Source organism: Megalopta genalis, chromosome 14 (assembly GCF_051020955.1).
Source record: "Megalopta genalis isolate 19385.01 chromosome 14, iyMegGena1_principal, whole genome shotgun sequence".
In the NCBI taxonomy this organism is placed as follows: Eukaryota; Metazoa; Arthropoda; class Insecta; order Hymenoptera; family Halictidae; genus Megalopta; species Megalopta genalis.
In genome coordinates this window covers 6,698,650-6,710,295 of record NC_135026.1, presented here as the reverse complement: position 1 = coordinate 6,710,295, position 11,646 = coordinate 6,698,650, and the positions used below count along the sequence as shown (strand labels likewise).

Here is an 11,646-nt window from a genome sequence, read left to right as displayed (position 1 = left end):
AATCTAGTTTTTGCATCTATTGAGCCAGATCGAAATAATTCAATAGTGGAAAGTCACCTGTCGTTCAGTCCACATCGAACAGAGCACCCGAGTCGTTTCAGTCCAGGTATGTACGCGATGACAAAGGAACAGGACAAAGGACAAACAAACAGTGACAAAGGAGCGATGCTCGCTCGTTATCGAAATCCCTCTGCAACTTTTTACATCGGCTAGACCGTATTCTATTTTGTTCGATTTTCAATTTTGTTCGATTCTCTACTTCGTTCGATTTTGTATTTGGCTAAATTTTGTACTTTCATCGATCTCGTCCACTGGACGATCTTCTTGCCTCGCTTCATTATCCTGCTTTGCTTGATATTCCATTTCGTGCGGCGACAGTTCTTTCAGCAATAAAATTGTTCACAACTTTCTCCTCTGCACGAATGTTGTACTGTGTTAAGGTTAGACACAGCGTTATGTCGATCACACTGGGTGCAGTTTCTTTTGGCGAGTTATTCTAGAGTTGTTCTAAAACATGCGCGATTTATGAATACGTTTGACAAGCATTTCAACCTAAAGCCCTTTTGCATCGATCAGTATTTTGAAAGCCCGTGAATCCGACATAGAGACCGTCCCATAATTATGTCAACACTAGGAAAGAGGTGATTCCTGGGATCATTTGAAGTAACTTTTTCCTTAGCAAAAATGTTCTACGAGGCTTCGTTTACGAGTTATTAGCGAAAAACGTTAACCATTGAGAGGCGAGCTAGTCTAGTGCTAGGCGACCGAACCAATCAGCGGGACTGGGCTCTTCGATAGCTCGTTGGCTCGGCCGCTTCGCACCAACGGATCTCGTCTCCCGGATTGCATTTCCGCTGAGGAAAAAGATACTTCAAATAAGCTCAAGAATCACTCCTCTCCGACTGTTAACATAATTATGGAACACCCCGTAATAATAGTTTAACCTCTTAGCTGTGGACGACGTGTATGCACGTCATAAGGGAATGGCAATTTTACATCTGACAACGAAAATACTTCTCCTACGATTTAGGTTGAAATGGTTGTGAAATGTATTCATAAATTGCGCACGTTTTAGAACAATTCTAGAATAACTCGCCGAAAGAAACTGCAACCAATGTGATCGACATAACACGTAAAAAATAGTTCTGAAAAATCAATTGGTTAAAAAAAAAATTAATGGTTCGAAAGAGTTCGGGCCCCGAGGGCCGACAAGTCACATTAAACTACGAATGTTATGCAAGTTGAACAGATACGCGAACGAGATGTCGTCAGGCAGGAGCGAAAAACTTAATTCACAAAATCCGGGGTACAATGGGAGTGAAATCGCCGAGTTTTACAAAGGGACGAAAATTCTGGTGACGGGTGGAACGGGTTTCCTCGGCCTATTAACCATCGAGAAATTACTCAGGTGATTATTTTTTGTTAATAACCGATATCGTGTCGATTTGAATAATATTGTGAACAGCTACAGCGAAATGAAACGCATCTATACAGGCTGGGACAATAACATCGATTACTTTGAATATCTCAGTTACTTGTTTAGATAAAGAAAAACTTTGTTAACGAAAGTTGATATGGCTTCAAGGGGGCCGTAATGGGACAACAATTATTACGATTGTCTGAATCAATATTGTCATCGATTAGTAGAATATTATGAAATGTATCAATTACAACCATTTCACTTAAAATTCTCAAACGCAATAGTTCAAGGTCTACATCCGGCCTACTCAGTAATTAACGCCATAGCCTGTGCCATTAGAATTAATTAATACATGTCCTAGATAAACAACAATGCCACAGTGAATATTATTTCCGGCTGGTCTTGCGTCCTGGTCTTTTCAAAAAGAATTTATACATTTCAAGGGAAATGATGGGCAACAACACTGAGATCATTATTTATATATCTGGATATTTATGTGAAGAGTATATGATTGTTAGACAATTTATTCTCATTTTTATTAAGTTTCGAGCATAAGGATTTTTGCAAAAATGTCTAAAGTTCCATATGATATCGGAGAAGTCTCTATACGAGAACATAAGCATTCTGGTTCTTGGAAATATACAGCCGAAAAAGATTATAGCATCTTCGGGTCATGGACTTTCTTTGAATTTGAAGCTTGAAACTGCTACTTTAAGATACTGTTGCTGTTAATGTTAGATAGCGTAAAGTGAGCCGATATTCATGCAAAATATTTCGATGCTACAATTTCGTTCAGCATTGAAAGAAGAGATGAGAATAAGTCGCACATGAGAATAGAATAGACATGGCTTTTTGCAGAAGAGACGAAATAAGATTACAGCTGCAGATTCAAATAAGTTTTCACGAACAAGTACCTGTCATATATTCGCAGGTCCTGCCCGGATATCGCAACGATTTACATGTTGATAAGACAGAAAAAGGGGAAGTCCGTGGTGGAACGAATCAAACAATACTTCAACGATACTGTATGTGACATTCTAAAACAACTACAAATACTTGTTGAGCGCCAATCAATGCTTTCGATATCCTGTTTAGATATTTAGCAGGCTGAAGCAAGAGCAGCCAGACTTCTTAAATAAGATAGTGGTAATAGAGGGCGATGCCGCCGAAGAAAATTTCGGATTGTCTGCGCAATCTATACTGACACTGAATGACACAAATATCGTAATCCATGCTGCTGCAATCGTCAAGTTCAACGAGAAGCTCCGTTTGGTGGTGCACACTAACGTGAGAATTACAAAGCAGTTGTTGCTGTGGGCGAAAACGCTGCCGACCTTGAAGGTACGTCAGATATTTCGTAAACCTGTCGTTAGCTGGCGCAATGACCAACGAGGGGTATGCTATTCCGTAACAAGTATTATTTAATAATCATCCACGTGCAGAACTACTTTTTATATTGCATCCTTGTCAGGAGATTTATCATAATTATAATCATAATGATCGTGCACAACAAGTGCGATGCACAGAAGATCGATAGACAAACTGCAAGACGACGTTAAGCTCGGAAAATACAATCGCATATCGTCGATAAATTAGAATGCCGTAATCGTGGGTTCGTTAATTGATACTATCGCTTTCTAACAGCCCTGAAAGACTAATTCATTGAACAGTTGGATTCGAACAGAGTTCATGAGATTATTCGCACTATTGTCAATCGAAAGCAGTTCAGATTTTTTGAATTGCGGAACGGTTCTTCCTATTTTGTGAATCAAATGTCTCCCTCGGTTCTGGTTTTCGTGAAATAATCAATGTAAATTGGGATTAGCATAAATATGTTCAGTGAAATCGTTATGAAGAATAGATCTGTCTTGTACAGCCGGTTACACCAATGTTCAATGTACTAGAAGGAAATTCATTTCTTGCTCTAATAAATCGAACGTGATCTTGATAACTCGGTGCCCTGAAACTGCTTCCATCGCGACTTCTGTAAAATCTACAGTCTAACGTTCATCGGCGGTTCAGATGGGGAATCCACGAAATGAACGCTAATTATCCTGTTCGCAGTCATTCGTGTACGTATCGACAGCATTCTCGAACTCCGTACATGAGACCATCGACGAAATCCATTACGATCCTCCCATGGACTGTGACAAACTAATGACATTGGTGGATTGTTTGGACGACGATAAACTGCTGGCGATAGAGGCTACGTAAGTATCCGTCCGGAAACAACAGTGACTATTACAATTGTTGTTGTTACAATAGCAAGTATTATTAAAGTTGTTCCATATTGTAGATTGCGCGGAAAGTGGCCGAACAACTACGTCTTCTCTAAAGCAACTGCAGAAAGTGTTGTTCTAAAGTATGCGGGTGATCTTCCAGTAGGGATTGTTCGACCTTCAATTGTGACGACAACGTTCCACGAACCTATCGCAGGATGGATTAACAATATTAACGGTGCCGCTGGCATAGCTTTTGCTAGCACTTTGGGGCTGATGCATACAGTACACTGCGTATCAGAGTGCGCAGCAGAAATTATACCTGCGGATTATGTCGTGTCCAATATTATCGCTGCTATTTGGGACATTAGTAAAAGGTGAGCGTTGTGTTTAAACGAAAATCAAGATATTCTTTACAGGTGTTTGACACATAAGGTTGGCAAGGGTTTCTTTATGCTGGATTATAGTAATTATTCGTTACACTATTTTATGTAAACATTTACAACTGCTTATAATATTTAATATACATATATACGCAAGCATACATCTACTCGTTAGACTTACCGGGGCAGGTGATCTATGGTAAGATTTCGGGAGAAATCGCAGCTCTCCTTACTCTATTGCGGTAGCTCGCACACGCGCGCACGCACACACACACACACAGGGTGTCCCAAAAATGTCTCGCATTACGGAAATGTGGAGTAGCTGAGATCATTCTAAGTAACATTTTCTTTTGCAAAAATGCAATCTGCGGCTTTGTTTACGAGTTATTAATGAAAAACACCGACCAATGAGACACAATGGCGCGTGATCAGTGTTTAGTGATAATGTAGTAAAAGTGGCCGTTGGAATAGCCTGCCTGGAAACATCCTTCTGTTCGTCGCCGTCGGATACAGAACAGCTGTGCAGTTCATCATACATTGTACGAGGTCAATGCACTATCCTCCAGCACACATTTCCGACCATGTAGTGGATTAACAACTAAATGAGTGAGTTTCTTATTGATAATATTCTTCATATTTCTCTATCAAACAAATCTCTTACGTCCTTTAACACGATTATTATTTATTAAATTAGCTTTCCGAATCGCTTGTTGAATTGTGTTCGGACGCGGAATTATTTAAATTAAAATTTAATAAATCAACATTTACGAACTTTGTTAATCATCACCTTGCATAAAAATTTCATATAGTACTCCATAAAATTATGGTATTTCTTAAAATTACCACTGGCACGTGGTAAAAACAATATCGAAAGTTCATGCTCCGTGACTTGTTCATTGATTGAACACTGCACAGAGTCCCCCTTCAGCTGTCAAAATCTGTGGTAGGAGCACATGGCACTCGATCGATTGGCCATTGTGTTTCATTGGTTGGTGTTTTTCATTAATAACTATAATAAACTAACTAACTAACTAATAACTATAATAAAGCTGCAGATTGCAATTTCGCAAAGGAAAAAATTAGAATGATTTCAGCTACTCCACATTTCCGTAATGCGAGACATTTATATATAATATATATAATATATATATATATTATATATTATATATAATAATATATAATATATATATGTATATATTATATATTATATATAATAATATATAATATATAATAATATATTATATATTATATATATATTAAATTAAATTAAATATAATTCTCACAATCCGGAAATGGGGGTTCATGAGGTCTTTGGAAGTAACTTTTTCCTTAGCAAAAATGCAAACCGCGACTTTGTTTACAAGTTATTCAAGAAAAACGGTGACTACTGAGAAGCGAGCTCGGCTGATACGAGGCGGCCGAACCAATGAGCGGAACTAGGCTTTGTACGCTCGTTGGATGGGCCGTCTCATGTCAACGGAGATCGGCTCTTATTGGGCAGTGCTTTTCGATAATAATTCGTCAACAAAGCCGCGGTTTGTATTTGCGCAAAGGAAAAAGTGACTTCCAAAGACCTCATTAACCCCCATTTCCGGATTGCAAGACATTGTTGAGACACTCTGTGGTAATAGCGTATAGCATAGTGAAATATAATAAATGCGAGATTTATGAGAAAACAAAATCAGAGAGAAGAATATTCGAAATGGTCGAAGCACGGATTTGTTAGAGATTCTATCTTAGGAATGCTTTGACAAAACTGGAGAAGAAGTCGGACGTGCCTGATGAGGAGAGAGTGACCATTTACAACCAAGTGTCGTCATCCCAGAACCGAATTGATTGGGGAACGAACCTGAATATGTGTAGAGGGTCCTTTTACCAAGTCCCCTCCGCGCGAATGATTTGGTACTGCTGGTTAATACTCAACAGATACCTGTTCGTGCACAATATATTCTCCATTCTCTTTCACATTGTACCGGCAGCCATCGTGGACACATTTTCACGACTTGCAGGTCATAAACCAATGTACGTTTGTGGTATTTCGCGTGCAATGATATCAACCTGTGGAATGAGCAATGGTCTTCACCAAACTCACGTTTTGCAGGTTAATGGATGCGTATGCAAAAATGGATAAGTTCGGCGATGTGATATCCTTCTTTACCACGCAACAGTGGAAGTTCCGGGATGAGAATGTGAAGAAATTGTGGTCGAAGCTGGGACTCATCGATCGAAGAAGCTTCAATTTCAACGTAGCAGACATAAACTGGCCCGAGTACTTCGACGTCTACATGAGAGGCATTCGTGTATACTCGCTGAAAGATCCACTCACTGAAGAGTCCATACGTGCGGGCCGCAGTAAATTCTGGAAGTAATATTTGTCGTTCCAATGTCATAATTAACAAAACTATTAAAAATTAAATAATACAACCAACCTTCTTTGTTTTAGGTTGAACATTGCAAATTATGTGGTAATGACGCTATACGCGCTGTTGGTACTATGGATCGTCTATTCTTTGGTCGCTCTGCCCATTGTCACATTAGCGTTTTCGCTAGTTTCGTAAGGCCCCGTGATTTTAATAAAACTTAATTTAATTTTCTGTGCGAGTATATGAGAAAAGCTGTACTCTTCTGTTGCGTCAAACAATATTTAATGTGAATTCTTCGTTTTGCATCTGACACTTAATTGAATAGGATAAGTTTTTAAATGGCTTGTGTCCTCGAAATTCTGTATAGATGTAAACAATTTTGCAATAAAACGTGTAACATTAAAGACACTTATCTCTGAATCCTCTACTTTGGCACATATAGTATTTCCTTAATTTATTACAAATTTTAGTTATTACATCAATTAAACTTATCTCTGAGTCTAATTAAATGAAATAGTAAACTAGACCTACGATGTGAATTTTAGAGATCCCTTGCAATTATTGGAGTATGAGGTTATTGAATAATTATTAAAAAGATTAACAGAAATATAGTATCGGGCATATTCAATTCTTACTAACGACTCTAGTTCCTGAATTATCGACACGAAGCATTTGCAAGTTTCAAATTATGGTTATCAACAAAGTAATGGAATCTCTCCAATGCAAACGCGGACTTAGGATCACTATAGTCATCGCATTTTGTTTTGTTTTGTTCAGATTTGTTAGGCTGTCGGATACCTCGAATATTAGAGCGGTTTAAAATCTGGGCTGAGACGGGCTTTGGTTTTCGAGTCCAGTCGAATACTCGGTAAAACTGAGCGAGCTCACCTTCATGTTTACCTAAACAATTCAGTTAAGGGTCCCAGTCCCAATATTTCCAACCCAAGTCATCATTGTATCGCGTTTGATCGTTATGCTTTTCTCGGACGTATTTGCTTGTACAACGAATATGTACATCGACGTACGACGATAATGAAGATCACAGGCAAATGAAAGTTATAAAACGATTTATTTAGTCAACAATTTTAAGATAAATCATTTTACTTTAAAAATTTATATTTTCGTCCAATCCCATAATAATAAAAATTTAAATAAATTTGTGATAAGTACTTTACACGTCACTGTCGATAATGCAGGAAATATTTCCCTTGCAGTTTACAGGGGAAGAAACAGTAACATACGATGGAAGTATAAATTTTATACCAATAACACATTAAGAAACTACATTTCCATTTCGTCGAATTCCTGGTTGGAAATTACACAAAGTAATATTAAAAATGCATAGAATAAACTTACTAATGCTGCTAGTAATTACATTAAGGCAATATAACAGATCTGGAACCTGATTGGCCAGAGACCAGATTCCAAACGATACTCGCCACTTTTTGAAATTCTTTTGTAACTTTTTGCATCGGCCTGACCTTTCCCTATTTTGTTGGATTTTGTATTTTGTTCTATTTCGTATGTTGCTTCATTTTGTAATTTACTATGATTTTGTATTCTGCTTGATTTGATATTTTGCTTCATTTAGCACGTGCAAAATTGTTCAAAAACATTCAAATAAGTTGCACAAGTTGAAATATCATCACGACGGCGAGCCTTACGATTCTCTGAATCAATACTGATTAGTCTATGCATTGAAAAAAATTATTCGGTGTCACCCTATCGCTTATTACAATATTGTGAACTGTTACGATGAACTTTTCAAACTCAGTAGTTCAAAAGGTACATCCGGTCTACTTGGTAATCGTTGCCATTGCGTGCGTATTGATTCATATATGATCTCGATTAAAATGCGTACAGATTTCAAGAGAAGAATGGGTAGCACACACAACAATGAGATAATTATTTATACATCTGGATATTTATGCGAATAGTATCTAATTGTTAGACAATTTGGCAGCGACTGAAATGGCTGTGTCATGGATAAAGGAAGCGAGAGTATTTCGTCTGGGACCCGCTAGAAAATTCATCAGAAAAGCCATTCATGCGGGTCCTTGCCTTAGACGTTGGGATGTCGTAATGACACTGTCCCTGAACACGTACTGAAATTACTAACAATCATTTCATGATTTTCTCGCTAAAGGTCGCGTGAAAGTCAACATTTTACATCTCGCTGGACTTTTTTTTATGCTATATGACTACTGTAGTGAAAACATGTAGTCCCATTTTATAAAAATTACGAAGACCTTAAAATCACGAAAGAAATGACTTTGAGAAAACAATTCGACCCATCTTCGTATTGGCTGCTTTGAACGGAATATTTGTCTCCACATGACATTCTTTTCTATCATACAAAAGAAGGAGGTCAAGTTAGATGAAAAACCCTGTACAGTAAAATCTCTCTATTTGTAGCCGGGGCCGAATTCTAAGGTGTCCAGTACAGCACACAGGACTTGATTTCTTCGAGCCTCGCGGCTGGCCTTTATTGTTGCCGACACCTCGTGGGAGAGAGAGAGAGAGAGAGAGAGAGAGAGAGAGAGAGAGAGAGAGAGGGAGAGAGACAGTGAGAGAGTGAGAGAGAGTGAGGGAGGGAGCGAAAGAACGAGAGAGGGCGCAACAGAGAGAAAACAATTCAGAGAGAGGGATAGAGAACGATTCTCGAGTCGAGCGAAACTATCTGTAAGGGCAGCGGTCATCGTCGGAGATAGCCGGTGTACAACATTGTAGTGATAGAATAAAAACGATGATGACTTTTTCATTTCTAATTTTTTGTTCATGAAAATTTTGTTAATATATTGGCCACATTTTTCCAATTAAAATGAAACCAAACACGACATGCTTTAGACCATTATCCGTAATAAGTAACTTATTTTATTAGCGAAAAAAGCATTGGAGAAACCGATTTTTCACATTTGATATATCAAAGGCAAGGTCAAAGAAGGTATGTACATATGTTTTTCGAAAGAAAATATCAGTGAAGTTACGCTATTCAAGCCTACGTTCGACGCCGAAAATGAGAAGACTTTACAGGCATGGGAGAACGAAGAGAACGAAGAGTTTCTAATTGAAAATTTGCCAGCACGGGAGAAGTTGACATCATTTTGAGGAGGAGCCTACGCGCGAAGGGTGTGAAGGAACTGTTTTCTGTATATTTTTCATAGACCCTGGAATTTTAAGAGGTCGAACATCGAGAAAGAACAACGACATTCAGCGTCCTCGAAACTCAGCGTCGACAAATTTGTATTTTTTGTGAGAATGAAATAAACATCAGTAAATGCAACAACTTTGCCTACACTCTTTCCCACCGCACACCACGTGCATCTTGTCAGTAAATTACATGCAACGTCTATCGTCTTTGATTTTATTGTCAACACGAATATCTATCCAAACTATACCGTGTTTGGTCTCATTTTAATCAGAAAACTATCAGCAATATGTTAAAAAAGATCAGTATTAAAATGTTAAAATTAAAAAAAGTTATGTCATTACATTGTTAGTTGTCTTCCAGTAATTTGAATCAAAGAAGTCACGGCGCGTGCCGCAGCATAAATGTTCATCGACACCATCGAATTTTAGCATAGCGAGACAATCGATCAATTAGGGCGCCGCAAGAAAATCAATAAATTACAGAGCCGTGGCAATATCTCGGTGTCAGAATCGGCATACTCAAGTTACGGCGAGAAGAGAGCCACTACTGTATATACAAATTCAAACGGATCGGTTATTTGCGGGAAGAGAATCCACCCGTTGGCGGTTCTGGATGTAGCCGCCACAGACAATTTCTTCTCACATTTATTAAGCATCGAGCATACCGATTTTTACAAAAATGTATAAAGTTGAATGTTAATTCGGGGAAGCTCCTCTACGAGAACATAAGCATTCTGATTCTTGGAAAATATACGGCCGAGAAAGATTATAGTATCTTCGGGTGATGGTCTCTCTTTCAATTTGAAGCTTGAAACTACCAATTTAAGATAATGTTAGTGTTAACGTTAGAAAGTGTAAAATGGGCCGATATTCATGCAAAATGTTTCAATGCTGCAATTTTGTTCAGTATTGAAAGAATAAATGAAAATAAGTCACACATGTGATCAGAATAGACATTGTAGTTCGCAGAAAAGGCGAAATAAGGTTAAATCAACAGAATTGCATAGGCAACAGGCACACACGTTCGATACGTTTTTCGCAACTCGGATACGGATTACATCTTATATCTTGTATTTTTTCTTTGTTTTATAGTATATGCCACTTCAATGATGTATTGTACATACTGTAGTCTTCTTTCATATGAATTAGTATAAATAAATTGGTAGAAGAAATTTAAACGTGACGGGGCACAATTCCAGACTTGACCCAGAGGTTAGGTGCCGTACGAAAACACAAAAAAAAACTCGGGAAGAAAGTACCTATACTCAAACTTAAATAGATACAATTTACCAGCATATATAACCATAAATTAGACAACAAATATATACGTAAGTGCCCGCTTCAAGCCACACCACACTGAGTACTGAGTTGTTTCAGTCCAGGTACGTGGTGACAAAGGCATGGGCACTTCTGCCTCGTGATGAAGCGGCCCGCCTGTTTTCGAAAGCATTTTGTATAACTTTTTACATCGATCTGATCTGTTTTTACTTGGTCCGATTTTCTATCTTGTTCGATTTTGTATTTGGCTTAATTTTACTGCATTTTAATTGAATTTTAATTGAATTTATACTGAACTTATACTCCAGTTGTTTCACAAATGAATTATCCGAAACTTGTGATACTTTGCGTCACGCGAGGATTGCATTGTGCCAAGGATTAAAGGCCTTCCTCTTGCATCATTCAGTGTTCTGAAAGCCCAAGGATCCGACGTGCTATAATAGCTTAAGGCGAATCATAAGATTCAGTTAAACAGGTACGCAAACGAGATGTCGTCAGACAGGAGCGAAGAACTTATTTCGCAAGTTCCGGGGAACAATGGGAGTGAAATCGTTCAGTTTTACAAAGGGGCCAATGTTCTGGTAACAGGTGGAACGGGCTTCCTCGGCCTATTAATCATCGAGAAATTACTAAGGTGATTCTTCTTTATTAATAACCGAAATTGTGTCGATTCGAATAAAATTGTGAACCGCTCCAGCGAAACGTGTCGCGTCTAACGAGTCTAACGAGACTTGTTAATGAAAGATGTATGCTTTGAATGGGGCCGTAATATGGCAGTAATTACCATTTTAAAGATGACTAGATACAACAAATTTTTAGGCTTACATTCATTT

General features: G+C 38.1%; 1 protein-coding gene across 2 annotated transcripts in view; it reads left to right on the top strand.

Annotated features, from left to right (window-relative positions):
* The window catches only part of LOC117225776 (fatty acyl-CoA reductase wat), a 47,608-nt gene continuing 35,962 nt past the window's right edge, over positions 1-11,646 (top strand). Inside the window, exons 1-9 of one of the 2 annotated variants that reach the window (XM_076526330.1) lie at positions 1-106; positions 1,242-1,408; positions 2,352-2,445; positions 2,516-2,761; positions 3,485-3,630; positions 3,717-4,016; positions 5,763-6,044; positions 6,124-6,387; positions 6,466-6,789. In XM_076526330.1, the coding sequence (XP_076382445.1) occupies positions 1,263-1,408; positions 2,352-2,445; positions 2,516-2,761; positions 3,485-3,630; positions 3,717-4,016; positions 5,763-6,044; positions 6,124-6,387; positions 6,466-6,580 (1,593 nt within the window). In that variant the 5' untranslated portion in view covers positions 1-106; positions 1,242-1,262 and the 3' untranslated portion in view covers positions 6,581-6,789. Of the gene's footprint in view, positions 107-1,241; positions 1,409-2,351; positions 2,446-2,515; positions 2,762-3,484; positions 3,631-3,716; positions 4,017-5,762; positions 6,045-6,123; positions 6,388-6,465; positions 6,790-11,646 lie in introns of those variants that run through there. The other variant, XM_076526332.1, reaches the window with a different exon arrangement.